Below are 23,047 nucleotides of genomic sequence, written 5' to 3'. Positions count from 1 at the left end.
GAACAAATGAATAAGGCATTCATTGAACATTAGGCATGTGTGTTGTGTGTGTGTATCAAGCGTGGAATAGTCCTTAGTCTAGAATGAAGCTTCAATGATCAATTCAATCAAGTCATACACAACTAGTACTAAGACAAGTGGTCTATCTCAATTATAGAAACATGCATATATGACCTCCCACAAGAACTTGATAACAATTCTTTGAAGCTTTTCATTTGGCTCCATATTCAACATATCATTTGCCATTTTTGAGCAAAGAAAATCTCATTGTGAGATAGATGCCTGAAATTTTTGATATTTCAATTTGATGAACAAGCCTTGGGCTTTTAGAGCATCATACAATTTCATAAAAGTCGCTTTCCCTTTTTCCTAGTCAAATACTAGTATATGCGACGGCTTTTGCAGCTCATTATCTCTTTTCATTTTGAGATTTACATTTGTTGAGCTCTTTAAGCAAAAAAAATAAAAGAGTGGGAAGATATATAGGTACAAGTCTATGCATGTATCAAAACCAACATGACTATTGACTAATCATTCATAACAAGCTTGAAGATCGATTTACAACAATCACACAAAGATGTCAAGATTTTTCCCACAAAGATATAAGTGCATAAAGAACAAGCTAAGCTCGTAAATGCATAAGGCCATTTGTACGAAGGTACAAGGCAAAACTCACATGTGATATGTGCTCAAGCATATACGATCAAACTTTTTGAATTTTTCACTTTTTATGTGGTTTTGAATTTTTACTCACACAAAATAAAGACATAAAAGTAAGATCAAAACAAAAACAATGCATAGGAATAAATGCAAGATGCACAAAATGCATGAAGATATAACATGCAATGCATGAGGGGTCCCACAAAGATCGAAAGAATTAGATCAAGGACCAAAAGAGCAAAAGCTCAACCATAAGAACCCTTCCTCATCCAAACAGAACGATTGTTTGGAATGAGTGTCTCAAGAGAAGTGGACAAGGGTTGGAAGAATGAGAACCGAAGATGCACATAGTCAAGGAGTTAAGAGCATTAAACATTTTCTTAATCAACATGCTATTTTCACTCAAAACCGGTTTACCCTTTTTAGCATAACTTCTAAGAAGCTCAAGTTTCTCTTTTCTTTTGAGAGCATGAAACTTAGAGCAATGAGGTCTTAGATGACCAAAGGCACCACAATGGTGACAAACACTGTGTTTAGGTCCACTAGGCTTTTTGGGAAGGGATCTAGCAACATGGTTTTGTTCTCTCTTCAACTTATAACATTGAGGTCTTATATGACTAATCACACCACAATGGTGGCAAGTTGGAACAAACTTAGATCCATCCAAAGCCTTAGATTGAGACCTAAATAGAGGCTTTGACTTAACAGCCTTTCTTTCCACCTTTTGATTTCTTTTATGTGGAGGAATGTATACCGATTTGTCCTTTGGGGTAGAACACACAATAGGCATAAAATCGGGTACCACAACATGATTGCAACAAATAATTTCATCCCTTTTAACAATAGGTTCAGCAATCAAACACTTGGCATGCATCTTAAGAGATTCATTTTCACATTTTAGCTTATCAACAGGTTTGTTAGACAAAACAAGTTTAGCATCCAAGTCCATATTCAAACATTCAAACTCTTTCAGCTTTTCAACAGAATTTTTAGCAAGTTTCTTATATTTTTCAACCAATTTGTTGGATTCATTGAGCTTGGCAATCAAATCATCATTTTCACAAAATAACTTGTTCAAATCCTTATTAAACTTCTTAGCCTTTTTCTTCAAGAGTTTGATGTAAGGAATATCAACAACATCCAAAGATTCATGTAACATAGTATCACACTTATGAGGATTATCACTCATGGAGGCATTTTTACAAACACGTGACATGCTACATTTATCATTAACCAAATCATACAAAGAGGCATACAATGTAACATCCATGGTAAATAACACAAGGGGTCAAGGATCACACTTAGGTATTTAAACCACAACAAGTGTACCCGCTCTGATACCAATTGAAAGTTCAAAATAGGTATGAAATACCCTTGAACGTTTAGACTCCCAGATACAAAATACCAATTCAAGCTTTATATCAAACAATTAATGTGCGGAATATGATAACAAGCTTATAACAGAATTGATAAAACAATTTAAACCAAATATAAACACAACCACAGCAGTAAATATAAGGCAAAGATAAAGGAAAGAGAGATGCAAACACACGGACAACACACGATATGTTATCGAAGAGGAAACCGAAGTCCTCGGCGTAAAACCTCTCCACCGCCCTCCAAGCGGTCAATAATCCACTAGAAAATGTAGTTAGGATACATGAACAGTAATAGACCCTCCAAGCCTAATCTACCCAGGTACCTAAGCCCTCCAAGCTTCTTGCTCCAATGAGGTTGCGCCGAACCTTTTTCTTCTCTAGTTTACCGGATTCTGCTATAGCCCATAGTATCAACCAATATGAATTGGTCCCTTCCTAACTGCTTCCCAAAGCACCAAATAAACCTTCTCACAGATATGGGTATGGTGAGAAAAGGATTTGGTCAATAGCCTCTCAAGGATTTATCAATGGAGAGGAAGAGAGTAGAGGAATTTGTAGAGACTCTAAGGTAAAGACTGGGGATGAGGCAATCTTGTTTTTCTCTTGGGTTTCTCTCACAAAAATTCTCTCTGGAAGCTCTCTTAATATGATAGGTATAAGGGTGTATATATAGTAGGGTGAGAAGGGAGTGCAAAACGTTAGTTTTTGCCAAACAGGGCAAGTTGGCGACTTGATCTCGCTGCTTGACCAAGTCGCGAAATCAAGTCGCGACGTAACGGCCTGGCCAGACTGGAACTTTTCTCCTGTAGCGTGACAGCTGGCGCGACCCTTCAGCTTCCCAGTGTGCCTCTCACGTGCCTGCATTTTGCGGCTTGCCAGTCGCGATCCACCCGCGAGCCCTAGCCGTGAGCCTCTGTTTTTCTTGCACACTCTTGAGCTTTTCTTCACATCTTCTCACACACTACCCTTATAATTGTCCCACCTAAATACAAGGTTGCTAAGTGCTAAATTACAAGCAAATTGGTCACGGAATAAAGCCAATTAAATGGTTGATTAAATTCAACCTTACACACTTAATAACATCCATAAAAGCATACAAAGCACTATCCATGGCAATGAACACAAGGGGTCAAGGATCACACTTAGGTAATGAAACTAAAACAAGTGTACCCGCTCTGATACCATGAGAAAGGGCACGAATTTGTGCTAAAAACACATGAGCTTGTTTAGACCCCAAATTTTAAATTACGGCTAGATTACTTTTACTCTTACTTAATACTAAGTGCGGAATAAGAGTAAACGTGCGCAATGAATCAATAATTACTCTAGTGCATAAACATGAACAACAAACAATAAATGTAAAGCATAAGAGTAAGGCAAGAGAGATGTAAACACAAGATAATACCAAGACGTGTTATCAAATAGGAAACCGAAGAACTCGGTGAAAAACCTCTCCGCGACCCTCCAAGTTAAAATCGATCCACTAGTGAAAAAGTTGGAGTACACGAATAACAAAAGACCTTTCAAGCTTAGTCTACCCAATATACTTGAGCCCTCTAAACTCCTGCTACCGACGGACTTCTCGGAGTCTTATCTTCACTAGCTATCTAAATCCCACAATATGCCCAATTGCATCCGGTAAGCCTCACCAGCTTCTTTTGGCAAATCCCCAAAACTTCCCAAGCTCTAAGGCACTCTCTACACTCAAATTGGGTATGAGTTGTATTTGGGTGCAAATCTTCTCTCAAGGTACGACAATGGGAGAGGGAAGGAGAAGAGGCTACAATGATTTCTCATTAAGGATAAGTAACTTTTTCTCTAAAAGATGGGTGTGTTGTGTTGTAGAAACCTATCTAGGGTTTTCTCCTTGTATGTCCTCTCTTACTTTTGTGGGTAATGAGGATATATATAGTATGGGTCAAGGGTAAGAAAGTCACATTTAAAATCCTCCAGGAAGAATGTTTTGCGAGTACCTCATGAGATGGCCTGTCTCGCGAAGCACTCGCAAAAAGCAACCTGGCACTTGACTCTTCAGCTTCCAGCATGTGCTTCTCACGTGCCTTTTTCGCATGAACCTTTACTCGTGAGCTTCTAGAGAGCTAGTCGCGAAACTGCACTGATCTTCATTTTATGCTTGATTCTTCACCATCTTAATACTAAACCCAATACAATAAAATCCCACAAAATACAAAGAAAAAAATTAATGCAACTACAACACTTATTGTCATGAAATAAAGGCAACATAAAATATAGTTGTAAATCACAACTTTACATACATATATATATATATATATATAATGGGTGAGGATCAGTTTTCATTGCTTGAGTGGGAGACTTGGACTAATAATGGGTCTTCTTTTCTTTCAATCAAAAATTTTTAATGGAAGTGGAAGACTTTTATTAACTTCTTAAAATAATTTTTTTTAATGGGCAACCCTGAAAATTAGTCTCCATGTCTCTTTGCCTAACTCGTATAATAATGGTGCTAACTTGTTAGTCTCCTTTCTTTTTCTGCCTAACTCTCTTTCTATAATAATGGGTGTCAAATCATTGGAAAAGAAATATAATTCTAACGAGAAATAAGAATCCTCCATTCCACTTTTTATGTTATCCTTTATGCTCGACTAATTGTAATATATCATGCATTTGATTTAATTTTTAACTTTGATTATTTTAAAAGATTATTCATACGTTTTAATTTAACAAGCCACAAGACTCACTTGAAAAGTCATATAATTAAAATTACAAATGAATGATCTCTTACATCAGCACATAGTAGATTTGACGAAGATACTTAAAAATTAATTTGAAGTTCAATTTTTTTCCTAAAAAATTTGAAAGTCTTGAGTTTGATATTCAAAGGAAATAATGAGTTAATCAAATAGTTTTTGAACTAGCTCAAATTTGTTCAACAAGGAATTGGATCAATTTTGAGCATGTAATCTAGTTTAGTGATCAATTCAAGATTAGTTTATAATTGATAAAGAGTTGCATTCATGTCTCTGGCACCCGGCATACATGAGTCGTACAAGCTTCAAGTCTATGCAATCTTGAGCAAATGTGGCCATTCCTAGATTGTTGAGCTTGTAGTAGTTGTAGAGCGTGATATTATGAGGTCCGAGCACTAGAAGTGAATTTGGTGACTAAGTTCAGAGAGAGATAGAGAGAGAGACCCCATAGGTGAAAGGGCCGATGTAAGAGTTCTAGCATTTTCCATTATACCAAAAATTAAAAAATGCAAGAAAATTTTTCTGCCAAAATAAAAGAAACATAATATTATGTCAATGAGTTGTATGATAGAATTCAAAAGGCTTAAATGATACAACAAGTAAAACGGTCCATGTAAGAGCCCTAGCTAGCATCATGTTGAAGCTTGAATGACAGGTGTTTCACATTATAGAACACTAGTCGCTCACCCATGCAATGCACAGGATAGTTAAATAAAAATTAAAAGTATTTATTTTGCTTAAATGTCTATGACTTGACTTAAAAAAATGTATAACTTGAAAATGAATGAAAATAAGTAATTTTTTCTTCAATATAATGGTTTAGAAAAATTCTTTTTCTTTAATATCATTGGTTCCATAGGACACATCCCTGTGTGGGCTATTCTATGGTGATGACTTCACACAATACTCAACTACAATTAAATCTACAATTCACCACCAATCTAATCTATATATGTTATCTTGATAGTAGATCTACAAATTGCATTTTCATATCCTCCATCATTTAGAAGGTAATTGAAGTAATGATTGTATGTAATGTATCAATTTTATTCTTTTACAATATAAAATTATTAAAATAATTTAAAAAAAAAATCTAATGTTTTGGAAATTTTTTGAAGTATAATTTTAAATTTCTTAAAACTTAGTTAATAGAGTTTCTATTTTACCTAAAAGTGAACTATCATAATTAATGAGAATTTAACCATTTTTTGCAAAGAGAAGATAATCATAGGCCCAATTTTGATTTTATAGCTTAGGATGTTACAGTTAGATTCATTCCATGTGTAATATGTTATTCCATTATGATAGTTCCAAATAATATCCTAATACCTATCTATATGAGTTTTTTTTTTTTTTTTTAAAAAAATGTATAACTTGAAAATGAATGAAAATAAGTAATTTTTTCTTCAATATAATGGTTTAGAAAAATTCTTTTTCTTTAATATCATTGGTTCCATAGGACACATCCCTGTGTGGGCTATTCTATGGTGATGACTTCACACAATACTCAACTACAATTAAATCTACAATTCACCACCAATCTAATCTATATATGTTATCTTGATAGTAGATCTACAAATTGCATTTTCATATCCTCCATCATTTAGAAGGTAATTGAAGTAATGATTGTATGTAATGTATCAATTTTATTCTTTTACAATATAAAATTATTAAAATAATTTAAAAAAAAAATCTAATGTTTTGGAAATTTTTTGAAGTATAATTTTAAATTTCTTAAAACTTAGTTAATAGAGTTTCTATTTTACCTAAAAGTGAACTATCATAATTAATGAGAATTTAACCATTTTTTGCAAAGAGAAGATAATCATAGGCCCAATTTTGATTTTATAGCTTAGGATGTTACAGTTAGATTCATTCCATGTGTAATATGTTATTCCATTATGATAGTTCCAAATAATATCCTAATACCTATCTATATGAGTTTTTTTTTTTTTTTTTAAATGATGCCATAAGGATGGAGTTTAAATGAAGTCATTTAAGATCCAACGTATCCAATTTCAAAACAAAATATGTAATTTCAAAAGTCTTTTAATTGTAAATTTTTTTAATCATAAGATAGACTCTATCTAAACTCTAAAGGAAAGCATTCAGAATAATCATATCATTGATACCATATTGTGATGGTTGCAAATAGCAATATTATTATTCATGATTAATAGATGAACAATGAAATTGTGAATAAACAATTTAATAATTCAAATACCAAATATTGATATTTTCAGAAGACTCCAAATATTGGAACATACTTTTTTTGCCATTTTCATTATTCAATCAAAATCAAAGTTTTAAAGATAATTATAATTTAATTAAACCCAATATATGTTGATACCATATTTTATCTGCCCTCGATTTGCGTGCCGGATCCAAAAAACCCAAAAATATCATTTTCTCTCCATAGGGCCATGAGAACATATATAATAGTGTGGCGCAACCTGTTCGGATATCGGAGCACCCAAAGTGACTTTTTCGTCCAAAATAACCAAAATGCCCTTAGTCAACCTTGGGTTGACCAAAGGTCAAACAAGGTCAAGATCCGCACAAAACAACATTTTTCATGATTTTATATCAAATCCGAGCTTCTCAGAGATTTTTGGCAACTTTGACAAGTTTGACCAGAAGTTGACTCTTGGTAGGCTCGAAAACCCTAATTTTGATCTAGCCATCAAAACGAGTTGAAACCAACACCATTATGAATATAATCAAATTCTCATTCCAATGACTATTCATGGGTCGAAATCGGAGTTAAAATGGTTAATATATTGAGAAAACTGTGAAAAGTGCGTTAGCACGCTTCCTAAGGTCATAACTTTTGATTCAACTGTTGGATTTTTAATTTCTTTAGCTTTCTGAAAACTAGACATTCATTTCTTACCAGTGACACCAATATCGCCTCAATCTGATCCGAGAATACCTCCAAATGCGCATTCAAAGTCAAAACTGAAAAAGCACTACAGGACAAATTTGTTGATGTCATGATGAGATTAGCGGTGGCCCTTAAAGGGCTGTCGAGCCTCGAGAAGCATGCCAAGGTCTATTAACGGGTATGGATGTAGTGTTCATACCTTCCATCTTCCTCTCCTTGGTTCCATACCTTGGATTTAAGACTTAAGGGGTATGGATGTAGCTTTTTAGCTACTATCCATACCCCTTTTTTCTTTAAAACTTCATCAAGTTTTTTATCCTTTCTTTTTGCTTGAATAACATGATTTAATGCTTTCTCTAGCATGTTTCTAGCTTTATTTGTGCTTCTATCTTTAGTGTTCATACCTTCCATCTTCCTCTCCTTGGTTCCATACCTTGGATTTAAGATTTAAGGGGTATGGATGTAGCTTTTTAGCTACTATCCATACCCCTTTTTTCTTTAAAACTTCATCAAGTTTTTTACACTTTCTTTTTGCTTGAATAACATGATTTAATGCTTTCTCTAGCATGTTTCTAGCTTTATTTGTGCTTCTAGCTTAAATCTCCTTGCTTTTTATGCCTTATGCCGTCTTTTATGCTTAGATCTACATTCTTACATGCTTATATGTTTAGATCTACATGCTTTATGCTTTATGCCATGTTTTCCTACGCTTTGTTTCTCTTTTTGCTCTATGTTGATGTTAGGGTTACATGCTCACATGCTTGATATCACATTTTTGGTCGTGCCTTGCTTAGATCTACATGTTTACATGCATGTTTCTATGCCTATATGTCTAGATCTATGTTTTCACATGTTTGTGTGCTTGGATCTATGTTCTCTACATGCTTTATACTATCTTCCATGTGTTTGCACTCCACGCCATGTTTATGTGCTTAGGCCTAGACCTTGTTTGTCATTCCATGTGCTATTGCAGCCCTTTTGTTCCTTTTATCGCATTTTCTTGTGTTTTGGCCTATTGGTTAGGACCCGATCAAGACCCATAGGTCTTTGTCATCGTTCGTACACCTTGGCCCACATCAAAGGGTTTGGATCATTCCCGTTTTTCACGTTTATGCCTACTTGCTTCTATGCTTAATGTTTGTGTCGGCCTCTCTTGCTCTAGGCCTTGCCATGTTTGACGCCCTTAGCGGGTTTGTGGTTGTGTGGTTACATCCGATGCCCACGAGGCCTTGTTTAGGTGTAACCATTTGGGATGCATCTCCGGATGCCGGGTCACTCTGTGCAAACCTTTTCCCTTTCCATTCCGTTCAACAATATGCTTGCTATGCGTATTTGTGCCACCCGTTGGCTTGCTATGCATCTTTACATGCTTGCTTACATGTACATGCATGAGTCTTGCTTGCTAGTGTGTCGTCCATGCTTCAATACAATGAAGTTATGGACATCCGATTCAAACCTACATTTGTCCCTTACGGACACCACCTTTTGTTTGTTTGTTTTCTTGCTTTCTTGCCTTGTTGGTTTTCTTGTTTATCTATTTATCTTGTTGTTTGTCATGTCTCCTGCCACATGTTGCGCTTGCCATGTCTATTGTGCTTATCTGCTTTATGCCTATTTCACACACACTTTGCACATTTTTCTTCTGCTGCTTGTCTGCTGGTTTCTTATCTTTGCCTTTTGCATGTACGCACATGGAGCAAGGATGCATGGAGCTAGGGCACGATCCCTTAGGCGCAAACAAAAAAGGTGTGGGCGCAAGCATACAGATATAAGCCAAACGGCTACGTTCAATAGGTTTAGGAGTTTAGCCTTTCCTTTTGTTTATGTACTCTTTTAAACCCCTTTCTTCCTCCTCCCTTTCTCTCTTAGATGAGTTGTATTTGGTATATCATGCCGTGTACCATTCGTCCTCTTCTCTAGAGTATGGCGACCCCTGTTTATTTTCCTGCACTTATATTTTGGGCCATGCTCTAGGGATATAGACATTTACTTTCTCGCTCTGTGTGCTTGCACAAGCAATGCCTAATTTCTGCCACGAAAGTAAGGTGACATGTCGCTGGATTTTCATTGTGTAAATCAGGTACTTTGCTGAATGCCTTAGGAAAGTATAGATTGGGACCACACCCATTCAAAAGCCAAACCTCAAAGCCTCCATGCATGCAAAGCCCCGAAAGCCAATGCCAAAATCATGTTTTTACTGCCAATTTCTGAAAATTAAGGTTTTATCAAAACAAAGGACTGTCCTTGGACAGGCGTTGTGGGGTGCCTAACACCTTCCCCACAAGTAACCAAACTTCCAGATCTAAGAATCAAGATTTTTTGCCATCCACATTAGATTAGGAAAAATGCCATTTTTCTTAACTTAGGATTGGTAATAAAATCAACTAGAAACAGGTGACCAATCACACCTTAGAAAAACTCAATGATTGGCGGCAACTCCACTTACCTTTGGTAATCCCTTAAAATTCGGCTCAGATTCCTGCCATAATGCCAAAGGTAGACCTACCTTCCTCCACCGAGAGAGAGAGCACCCGAAGCTCTGCATGAACCACATGCACATGCATCAAGAGGGGCCCTTTAATAGGGCCCTATGAGCGCAGGAGCTGTCGCCATGGCAGGTGATCGAACAAGGGCCCGCGATGGCAGCGACGATTTTTCCGCAGCCATTCTCGATTGAGACTCGGCGTCGACAATACATACACATATACACATGAATGTAAAGAATTCCAAAAATGAAAACAACAATCTCCAAAAGCCTTTGCCTAATACAGTCACTATTTTTTTTTTTTTTTCAAATTGTGCGTTCTTTAGTTCTTTTTCCTTTTATGTTTCATTAAACTTTTTTAATTGACCAAAATATCTCTCATATATGTTAATATTAAACCTAATAAGAAAACTTTACATACCTTTTGTTTTGGAGGCGCTCCAAGAACCAAAATCAATGCAAGAGATTGTACAGTAAAGTGGTGTTGGAAGAATAATCCCAAAAAAAAAAAAAAAGAAACTATTTAAAATATAATATAGGAATGAAATGCTGAGTTGAAATTGTAACAAATAATCCCTAAAAAAAAACTATTTATAATATAATGTAGGGTTTTGGATTACTAATCAAATTTGGTTAGGGTTATGGATTCCTAATCAAATTTGGTTATATAATTTTTTTTAAAGGATGAATATGTTGGTAGAGTCCATTTGATATAAAATTTAAATCCTATTGAAATTAAAAATGATATATATTTGTTGAGTCTCATTTGATATAATTATAGAGCTTAAATCCTATTGAAATTATAATTATCAAATTAATGGAAATATATTCCCTTTTTTGGAATAGATTTATATTGATGGAGTTATTATATAGTTTGTTAGGATTATCTAAAAATTCCTTGATTAGGTGATATGGCCTCCTTTAAGTATAGTGGTTGGATAGCACCAAACAACTAAATTATTTATTTTTTTTTAAAGAAATTTAATAAAATTTCTGCAATTTGGTGCTATAAAATTGAATTAAATAAAATTAAAAAATATAAATAAAAAATGATGATGTGGAAAATTGTGGAGAGGTCAACTAAAAGTCAAAAGTTTCAGTTTTATATATATACTAGTATTATGCCCATGTGATGCATGGCTTAATAGAAGAATTATATATAAATTTTTTAAAAAATATATATTTTTGATAATATAATTAAATTTAATAACAAATAAAATAGTAAAAATATTTTAAAGATTATGGCAAGTTTTAATTTTTTAAAAGCTTTTAGTAGTAAACGGGGGGGCTTTGCACAATTTTGGTCATAAACTTATAACATGAATAATTTTATTGAGAAACACCAATTAATGATTGAAGAGAAACAATTAAGGTGAAGTAGGCTGAGGAATAACAAATAATAATATAACATACCGGCATAATAACATTTATATTTAATTATAATGAAGTGCTTGCATCTCGAAGTGTCAAATTAATATCAACACTAAACATGCTAAGATGTTGTAGAGAGGGAAAATTCCCGACCTATCACAAGCTGACACGTCACACTACCAAGTCTACAAAATGCAGCCAATTACAAAGCGCCACATATTGCTACTAGGTTTTGCTATCACTATTCAGAAACCAACAGAAATTTGCCAAGTGTCATGCAAAGACCAATCACACATCATCGCACGTGTAAGCGATGACATAAGCAGTCTCGCACGTGTAAGCGATGACACAATCAGTCAGCACGTGCAAGCGATGACATAAGCGGACCAATCAAGCTCTGCCACGTGTCACCAATCAGACTCCGCCATGTGTCACTTACCTACCCCTAAACTCCTATAAATAGAAGCCTTCCTAAGGCATTTGGGGAGAGCTGAGGAGATCCAGAGATTTGGAGAGAGGACCAGGCCATTGGAAGCACTCAGAAGTCCAGAAGCTCTGCCGGAACCAAGCTCTAAAGCCTCCAAGAACTTCAAGAACTTCAACTTCGAATACGAAGAACATTTGCCTATGTTTGACGCCCTTAGCGGGTTTGTGGTTGTGTGGTTACATCGATGCCCACGAGGCCTTGTTTAGGTGTAACCATTTGGGATGCATCTCCGGATGCCGGGTCACTCTGTGCAAACCTTTTCCCTTTCCATTCCGTTCAACAATATGCTTGCTATGCTTATTTGTGCACCCTTGGCTTGCTATGCATCTTTACATGCTTGCTTACATGTACATGTCGAGTCTTGCTTGCTATGTGTCGTCCATGCTTCAATACAATGAAGTTATGGACTCCGATTCAAACCTACATTTGTCCCTTAGGACACCACCTTTTGTTTGTTTGTTTTCTTGCTTTCTTGCCTTGTTGGTTTTCTTGTTTTCTATTTATCTTGTTGTTGTCATGTCTCCTGCCACATGTTGCGCTTGCCATGTCTATTGTGCTTATTTGCTTTATGCCTATTTCACACACACTTTGCACATTTTTCTTCTGCTGCTTGTCTCTGTTTCTTATCTTTGCCTTTTGCATGTACGCACATGGAGCAAGGATGCATGGAGCTAGGGCAGATCCCTTAGGCGCAAACAAAAAAGGTGTGGGCGCGAGCATACAGATATAAGCCAACGGCTACGTTCATAGGTTTAGGAGTTTAGCCTTTCCTTTTGTTTATGTACTCTTTTAAACCCCTTTCTTCCTCCTCCCTTTCTCTCTTAGATGAGTTGTATTAGGTATATCATGCGTGTACCATTCGTCCTCTTCTCTAGAGTATGGCGACCCCTGTTTATTTTCCTGCACTTATATTTTGGGCCATGCTCTAGGGATATAGACATTTACTTTTCTGCTCTGTGTGCTTGCACAAGCAATGCCTAATTTCTGCCACGAAAGTAAGGTGACATGTCGCTGGATTTTCATTGTGTAAATCAGGTACTTTGTTGAATGCCTTAGGAAATATAGATTGGGACCACACCCATTCAAAAGCCAAACCTCAAAGCCTCCATGCATGCAAAGCCCCGAAAGCCAATGCCAAAATCATGTTTTTATTGCCAATTTTGAAAATTAAGGTTTTATCAAAACAAAGGACTGTCCTTGGAAGGCGTTGTGGGGTGCCTAACACCTTCCCCACAAGTAACCAAACTTCCAGATCTAAGAATCAAGATTTTTTGCCATCCACATTAGATTAGGAAAAATGCCATTTTTCTTAACTTAGGATTGGTAATAAAATCAACTAGAAACAGGTGACCAATCACACCTTAGAAAAACTCAATGATTGGCGGCGACTCCACTTACCTTTGGTAATCCCTTAAAATTCGGCTCAGATTCCTGCCATAATGCCAAAGGTAGACCTACCTTCCTCCACCGAGAGAGAGAGCACCCGAAGCTCTGCATGAACCAATGCACATGCATCAAGAGGGGCCCTCTAATGGGGCCTAGAGCGCAGGAGCTGTCGCCATGGCAGGTGATCGAACAAGGGCCGCGATGGCAGCGACGTTTTTCCGCAGCCATTCCCGATTGAGACTCGGCGTCGACAATACATACACATATACACATGAAGTAAAGAATTCCAAAAATAAAACAACAATCTCCAAAAGCCTTTGCCTAATACAATCACTATTTTTTTTTTTTTTCAAATTGTGCGTCTTTAGTTCTTTTTCCTTTTATGTTTCATTAAACTTTTTTAATTGACCAAAATATCTCTCATATATGTTAATATTAAACCTAATAAGAAAACTTTACGTACCTTTTGTTTTGGAGGCGCTCCAGAACCAAAATCAATGCAAGAGACTGTACAGTAAAGTGGTGTTGGAAGAATAATACAAAAAAAAAAAAAAAAACTATTTAAAATATAATATAGGAATGAAATGCTGAGTTGAAATTGTAACAAATAATCCCTAAAAAAAAACTATTTATAATATAATGTAGGGTTTTGGATTCCTAATCAAATTTGGTTAGGGTTATGGATTCCTAATCAAATTTGTTATATAATTTTTTTTAAAGGATGAATATGTTGGTAGAGTCCATTTGATATAAAATTTAAATCCTATTGAAATTAAAAATGATATATATTTGTTGAGTCTCATTTGATATAATTATAGAGTTTAAATCCTATGAAATTATAATTATCAAATTAATGGAAATATATTCCCTTTTTTGGAATAGATTTATATTGATGGAGTTATTATATAGTTTGTTAGGATTATCTAAAAATTCCTTGATTAGGTGATATGGTCTCCTTTAAGTATAGTGGTTGGATAGCACCAAACAACTAAATTAATTTTTTTAAAAGAAATTTAATAAAATTTCTGCAATTTGGTGCTATAAAATTGAATTAAATAAAATTAAAAAATATAAATAAAAAATGATGATGTGGAAAATTGTGGAGAGGTCAACTAAAAGTCAAAAGTTTCAGTTTTATATATATACTAGTATTATGCCCGTGTGATGCATGGCTTAATAGAGAATTATATATAAATTTTAAAAAATATATATTTTTGATAATATAATTAAATTTAATAACAAATAAAATAGTAAAAATATTTTAAAGATTATGGCAAGTTTTAATTTTTTAAAAGCTTTTAGTAGTAAAGGGGGGCTTTGCACAATTTTGGTCATAAACTTATAACATGAATAATTTTATTGAGAAACACCAATTAATGATTGAAGAGAAACAATTAAGTGAAGTAGGCTGAGGAATAACAAATAATAATATAACATACCGGCATAATAACATTTATATTTAATTATAATGAAGTGCTTGCATCTGAAGTGTCAAATTAATATCAACACTAAACATGCTAAGATGTTTATGTTAATTAATGTAAATATGCATAAAATTAATATCAACATCTAACACCCTACTATTGCATGAATTATGATTAAAATTGACCTAATATTTTTACTTTAACCCCAAGCAATTATCTGGAATTTACAAATTAAAATTGCCCAAATTTATAAAATTAAAAAAAAAAATTGAAAGAAAAATTCATAATAACATACACATAAATATATAGACACAAAGAAACTATGAATTCAATATTTACAAACAATATTAATTTCTAAACATTAAAAAAAATCTAGAATTAGAGTTAAAGTAAAGATACTCACATGAAAATTGAATTAACTTTGACAGCAAGGGGGAGGCAGCGAAATCATGGAGATTTCACATCAACTTAAATATTCATTGTTTTTACATCACCACAATAACAACCATAAATATATAGACACAAAGAAACTATGAATTCAATATTTACAAACAATATTAATTTCTAAACATTAAAAAAATCTAGAATTAGAGTTAAAGTAAAGATACTCACATGAAAATTGAATTAACTTTGACAGCAAGGGGGAGGCAGCGAAGTTCATGGAGATTTCACATCAACTTAAATATTCATTGTTTTACATCACCNTTAAATATTCATTGTTTTTACATCACCCTTTTTATATTTAATCAATTTTCTGTGTCCAATCTTTGTGAAGTGATGCTCATTATCATGGTTTTGGATGCTCAAATCTTGGTCTCATGGCTGTGGGATCTATACATATTGGAAAACAAACCTTTCAAAAAGTGAACAAATTTTTGTTAAAATTAATCTGTTAGTTTTCATGGAAGATATACAATTGATTCTAAAGACCATAATAAGCATATAAATTAGATCAAAGTTAACAAAAATAACTTAAACAAAAGGCAACCCGCACACAAAACATATTCAATTTGGTGAAAAAAAGAAGAAGAAGAGAATTTTATGAAAAAAAAAAAGAAAAGAAGAAGAAGGCAAATACATACATGCAAGTTTCATAGGTAAGGTAAGTATGAGAAGGAAAGAATACATCAAGAAACCGTACGGTAGGAAAAAGGGAAAAATATACCAAACTGTATATATACCCCCACTCTTATTTTAGATAATTTTAAGTTGTGAAGAAGTTGATAACTTGATATGAATAGAAAGAAAAATGAGTTTACGTAATTAAGAAGTTTCGTTGTTTACATATTATTTTTTTTTAACTTTATCCCAAAAAAATAGTTAATGTTATTAGATTGTTATTAGAATTTTTTTTTTAGTTTACATTAAAGTTAATAAATATTAGCTATTTTTTTGTTATTTATTCCAAAAGGAAAAAAAAATTGAGACGAAAAAATAATACTTTTAAATTTGTTACTTTATTATTAGGAAATAGATGATATAGGATAAAAGTTTATCCCAAAAAAAAAGAAAAAAAAAAAGAAAAAAAAGAAAAAAAAAGAAGACTAACGTAAGATAGTAAATGTGGGGCCCGTGGGCCTGATAGCCTCGGCCCATCGTGTAGCAGGCCCAAGGCCCATGCCGAGGAACACTGACTATTCAAGGCTAAATTTGGGAAAGCCTCTTTTCCCAATCCACGCCGAGGACCTCCTCATCCTCGGCCTGACAAGGGTGATTTTTGGGAAAGACCAGACCCAAAGTAAGCTGTCACCCTCGCATTTAATGCATTCACCTAACTCCCCTAGCCGCATTAATGGGGATATAACCCCTTGGCAGGGCAACGTTGATTAGAGTGAACTACTTGAGTACTGATAAGGCCTCTGATGGGACGGACGGCCAGAAGAGAGGCAAATGGATGATCAACAGATGGAATAAGGAGATAGGAAGATGAAGACTATATAAGAAAAGCAAGTAAAGTAATTTTTTTTTTTTTTTTTTAGTTTACATTAAAGTTAATAAATATTAGCTATTTTTTTGTTATTTATTCCAAAAGAAAAAAAAATTGAGACGAAAAAATAATACTTTTAAATTTGTTACTTTAGTATTAGGAAATAGATGATATAGGATAAAAGTTTATCCCAAAAAAAAAAAAAATCCTAACGTAAGATAGTAAAATTGTTACTTTAGAAATTTTTTTTTTTAAATTTTAAAAAAAGAAGAAGAAGAAGTTCATTAAAACACTTATTGTTACTTTATCCAAAGAAGTTGATAAAGATCAAAAACTTTTTGTTTTTATCTAAAAACTTAAGTGAATGAATTTATTGAAAAGAAAAAATTCTGCAATTTGGTGAAAACACTTGGCGCAACTACGACTTTTAAGCCTAACTTTTAGGATCTTAAAAAAGCCCGCTTGCCTACCCACAAGAATGCTGATTACATCCTCGATGGAAGACCACCTCTACCTCCAACAAAAGCAAAAACTAGTGTAAATTTCAATCTTTCTTATTTATTTATTTATTTATTTTTTTGGTTTGAGAGAATTTTGTTTTAATAGTTAAACTTTGGGCTTATAGCAAAAACTATGAAACTATAAAGAAGTAAGAAGATGGAAGAAGAAAAATTTAGTGAGAGGCTATGAATCTATGTTTAGTGTCTTCTACAGTACAAGCCTGCAAGGACATAATAGTAGGATTTTTCTATTTATTTTTTATTTTAAGATTCTTATTCAAGAAAAAGTATGATTATTATAAAGTGGGACCCATTATTTTTATATTTGCCATGAGAATAGAAAGTGACGTGTGACAAGTAAATACACTTCTTTTTTTTTTCTTTTAGTATTGCTTTGGACATAACAATTTCACTGTAATTTTACAACAAAACCTTGGTAATAAGCTACTATTTGTTTTCATCCAAACCTACTATTAATATTAATTTTTTATTTGCTATTAATAGTTTACCACTTAAATTTTATTGTGAAATTGTTGCAAAAATATTATGACTTTTTTTACTAAGTAAATACATTCTCTTAGGTAAAACTCTTCCTAAAATTCAAAAAAAAGTACGTGCGGCAGTATAAAAGAGGTCTTTTGAACTTGTCAGTGAAAACTAATTCTAACCAGTGCTACTATAAACAATTTTTTAACAAATTTTTGGGAAGCTCAGGTGTCAATTGACCCCTCGCTTGCCCTGGCTCCGCCAGTGCATGACAATAAGTCATAACATACTTTTTGAGAACTCCCCAAAAATATTCTCATAGAACTTTGCAAGAACTTCCTCTATTTGCAAAGACTTATAGGTGGTATGGATGCAATTTCAACATTTTTGTTAAATATTAGCATTGATATACCATGTTGAATATGTTAGTATGGATACGGAAGTGAAAGCATAAAGTATAGAACACAATAACACACGATAATTACGTGGTTTAGCCTAACGGCCTACATCCACGAGGAAACCCTAAAGGGCTACATCAATAATATATTATAATGTAGTATAAATCCTGTATTACAATAAATCATAACATGTGTATATATAGTAGACTAAATCCTAGACTAATAGACTTCTAGTACAAGTAGGAAACTTAGCTTACACACAAAGTAGAATTAGGCTTGGGCCTATACTAATTGGCTAATATATCTCTAATAATTTTCTTTTGAGATACATCCTACAAGACTCCTGTAACAGGAGCAATCAGAACCTAGGAAGCACATATATTTTCATTTAAGGTGTCATTCTTGTGTTAGACACTTGAAATACTTGGGACTATACTTTTGCATGCATGTCCCAATTGTTTTTTTTTTTTTTAATAAAAAAAATCAGGACACAACGGAGACCCGAGAACAAGAGGAATTAAATACTCTTTTACAAAAGAAAGAGAACACTCATACTCTAAATAGTAATAATGTATTTGAAAATTAATAGATATCTTTATTCTTGATTTGTATTCTAGTTTGTAAACATCCTTTAGTAGTCATAGATTTGCTTTATTATCCATCGTTATTCCTAATTTGATATATATTTAACATTATATGAAAAATAAATGTTTAATAATATATAGAAAATAAAATTAAAAATATACTTAATAGACTTGTCTCGTTGTACCTGTGTCCTATATTAAAAAAAAAACTTATCATATCACTATATTATACACGCACTCATACCTGCACGGCTGCACCTATTTCCTTGCTTTTTAGATCAGAGCATCTATTCCTTAAAAGATAAATGTGCAGGTCATTAGAAATATTAATTACTCTATAGTTAATATTTAAATACAAAACATCAATCATGTGGTATGCAGGACAAAATTGCCAAATGCCTTTTTCAAGCAAATTATGTAGCGTTTTATCCCTTTTCCCAAACTAATTAGGAAATGCTCCTCTTTTGTAACTCGATTTGAGATAAATCAAGTTAAAAAAAAAAAAAAAATTCTAAAGCCCTATGATGGCATTTTAAGGAGCTTATAATGATGTTTTAAGGACCTATAGTAGCGTTTTGTAACTCGACCTCTATCAACTTGAGTTATAAGCAATTTTTTTATATTTTTTTTTACCTATAACTCGAGTTCATGGAGGTCGAGTTACAAAACACTACTATAGGTCCTTAAAATGTCACTATAGGCTTCTTAAAAACGTCATTATAGAGCCTAACTCAATTTATCTCAAATCAAGTTTCAAAAAAGGAGTATTTCCCTAATTAGTTTTGAAAATGGGGCAAAACGCTACATAATTTGCGTGAAAATGACATTTGCCCATTTTCTCCGTGGTAAGCAAAGCTACCTTACATTAAAATTTGCGTTACAAACAAAAAATAATCCACATATAAATATTGTGAAACATCTAAACGGAAGGAACCAAACACGTTTAGAAAAAAAAAATCCACGTAATTATCAACTACAAATTAATCAATTTCTCAGCAAACATACAAACCCTTTAGAAAAACTTGAACACCCTAAATAATAATTTGAGTCCATTCAAAATAAAATTTGATCCTCCAAAATCTTGGCCCAATACATATACTTTTAACAGCAACGTTTTGGTGTGGCTGATTTTTTTCAGGAAAGCTGCTCTTGAGGGGTGGACAAAGTTGATCTCACTGTAAAGTGATCTGCTGCCGGATGTTGGGAATTGAGATTAGGATGGGATGCAATTACGGGGGGAAAATGGGTATTTGCTTATAATTTATAAACTATATAGCAAAATGCACATGTTTTGAAACTATTTAGCAAAATGCATCTGTTTTTTAAATTTGATTTTGACTAAATTGAGTTCTATGTAAAACTTGATATTCTCAAAATCAAGCTATATGTATATATTTAAGTATAACTTGTTATTAGTAATGTCGAGTTTCACTTAAATTTTCAAAAAAATCTAAGTGGCAAAATATTCATAGAACCTGACATTGCTAATGTCAAGTTCCACCAGTAACTTAATTTTGTTAAAATCAAGTTTCCAAAATAGGGCATTTTACTGTATAATTTGTAAATTATGGGTAAATGTCCATTTTTCCCTGCAAATACCCTTCTCTCTGCTCACAAACTTTTTTTTTACTCTTTTTACTTTTTAAATTTAACCTTTTTTACTTATTTTTTTATTCAAGCGGGGTCTGAGATTCAAAGTTACTTTTTTCAATTCTCAATCTCAACCCCCGATAACTGTTACGTTAGTGCAATACATTTTTCCACTCCGGCAATCACATTGTGTTTCAAGAGTGAAAAGAATCATTTTGCTTAAATTTGTACAACCCACCACATACGTGGGTGGCTACAGGCTAGTGTGCTAGCACATATCACAACCGGGAGTAAAAGTCTTCCATTTATATTATTTAAAAAATATATATTAAAATTTTTATTTATACAACAATTACTTTCCACAGAATCTGAGTACCCGTGGCATAGTAAATTTTAAAATTAACAAGCATAAAAGTTAATATTTAATAATTTTAAAGACATAAAAAAGAATAATAAATTAAATGGCTTTGAGGAACAAATGTTAATAACATAAATTAGTAGGTATAACACAAAAAGAAAATATTTATTTTTAAGAGATATTGAAAGAACACCGTAGAATTTTTCTTTTTGAGTTATTGAAAGAATGTAATTTGAAATAGGGGTAAAGTACACCGTAGAATTTTTTTTTTTTTTTGGGTGATTAAACCATGTAAGTTTAAACTAATTAGAACTAATAGTCTTGACTCTTGAGGGTTAAAGTTATCCAATATTAAAAAAATTCTAATTAAATTCAAAATTCTTCAATTTGATTTTTAATTTGTAAATATTCATTATTAAAATATGCATACTCGAAATCTGAATAATAAATGGTTTTGAATCTCCTGGAGAGTTGGACATAAAAATAACATCTTCTATTAATATTACGTCATTTTACTTTAAGCTAGGATTCAAAAGCCCTTTAGAACTGGTAGATATATAGGACCATGCAAGAGTTGGTTTGCCAAGCTTGAATAACAAGAGCTCCACATAGTAGAAGTTTGAAAGAAGATAGTAGATTAATTCCAATCCAGCCCACCAACATAAATTTATTAATACTACCACAAATGATTTCAATAGAAATTGAGTAAATCTAATGACACAAACAGCTCGACACCCCTTTCAGGGTGTTTACAGCTAAATTATAACACCAGTACATACAATCCTCAACCAGGTTAAAGCATCGTTGATGCCAGTGAGGATTAATATATAGAGCTTGCTCTTCGCATCTAGTGCCATAAGCATAGCCCTAGCCCAATTGGGATAATTGTCCTCAGTCAAGAGCTGAGTAACAAGAATCGCACCTGGTGACTCTCCATGGTGCAAAAAGAAAGGGCTTCTCGGATCCTCCATTGGAGAAAGCTCACGATGAGCATTAGATTGAGAAGTAGTGGAAGAAGGAGCTTGATCTTGATTCTGATTTGCCATTAATGGAAGCAAAAGAGCTCTGATACCATATAAGAAAACAGAGTGTAACAAACACAGTGAAACTAGAGAGAGAGAGAGAGAGAGAGAGAGAGAGAGAGAGAAAGAAAGAGAATCAAGAATTGAAGCTCTGTGAGAAATATTTGAATTGATTGATGAAACAAAATCATTACAGAAAGATTATATATATAGTCTAAAGAACAAAGAAAATAATCTAACCACCTCTAACCAATTCCAAGTTACACGGATCAACTTCCCACCATCTGATCATGACAACATTCAAATGATCATCACCTTACACGTGTCAATACAAATAAACTAACTACACTACAATAGAAAACTACAATATAAACTGATTACACTACTGCAGAAAGCTACAGGTCATTTGCTTTGCAGCTGAGGCAACTGTCGTTTAATGGCCTTGGGCAAACCTCATCAATACATGTATACTCTGCCCCAATACTCTGCCTCTCTACCTAATCTGAAACCTCATCTTGAAATGCTCTCATTTTCCTTCAAGCTTTGACAAACATGGTGCAACGTTTCTCTAGTGGTGGGCCACAAAGAAATGGATTTCCTCCGTAGCCGTTCTTGTCAAATGTTCCAAATTGTGCTTTAAAGTCTGGAACTTTACCTGATAAGTTGTTGTGAGTCCCACTGAAAATTTCCAGAAAGTTCAAAGCAATCAACGTTGAAGGAATTTCTCCACTCAAATTGTTGTAAGAAAGGTCTAAGCTCTCCAACTGAGTCAAATTTGAGAATGTTTTCGGAATGGGACCTGTCAATTGATTGTGAGACAAGTTTAGTGAATGAATTGAAGATAGTTGTCCTAGCTCTAGTGGGATTCCACCTATTAGCTGGTTGAATGACATATCCAATGCAGACATTATATCAAGGATGAGACCTATGTACAAGTTCGACCTATACTTCGTCAAAAAGTCAATCTCAACTTGTTTCTTGAACCCAAACTCTGTCCCTTGAATTTGATGGTCGTTGTTTAGAAGTGATTTATATGGGAGGGAAAAACCATAAGCAGAAAAAGAAGCATCATTTATGTAAACAAATTCACTAGTAGCTATTTGCCCAAAAGTTATTTTGCGAAAGCAGTATGGTATTGTCCCAGAAAAATAGTTCCTGGAAAGATCCATTATACCTATCTTCTCTAACTGGCACAGCTTCTTTGGAATCATACCACTGAAATGGTTGCCACTCAACAGAAGTACTCTTAAGTTGGAAAGTCTATCAACCTCTTCAGGGATGCTACCAAAAAATCTGTTATCTCTAATGTCCAATGTTAAAAGAGATAATGAATTGAGAACAACTTTCGGTAATGATATTCCTGTGAGATTGTTCCCT

General features: G+C 33.6%; 1 protein-coding gene across 1 annotated transcript in view; it reads right to left on the bottom strand.

Moving 5' to 3' along the window:
- LOC111996388 (probable leucine-rich repeat receptor-like protein kinase At1g68400) overlaps positions 1–23,047 on the bottom strand; it is a 33,942-nt gene that overhangs the window by 8,588 nt on the left and 2,307 nt on the right. Inside the window, exons 3-4 of the mRNA XM_065764729.1 lie at positions 22,223–22,469; positions 21,424–21,713 (exon numbers count right to left, since the gene is read on the bottom strand). Of these exons, the coding sequence (XP_065620801.1) occupies positions 21,424–21,713; positions 22,223–22,469 (537 nt within the window). The remainder of the gene's footprint in view (positions 1–21,423; positions 21,714–22,222; positions 22,470–23,047) is intronic.

The sequence above is a fragment of the Quercus suber genome, unplaced genomic scaffold (genome assembly GCF_002906115.3).
Source record: "Quercus suber isolate HL8 unplaced genomic scaffold, Cork oak 2.0 scaffold_580, whole genome shotgun sequence".
Classification (NCBI taxonomy): Eukaryota; Viridiplantae; Streptophyta; class Magnoliopsida; order Fagales; family Fagaceae; genus Quercus; species Quercus suber.
The sequence above is the reverse complement of the archived record's forward strand: the minus strand, read 5'-3'. Positions and strand labels throughout refer to the sequence as shown.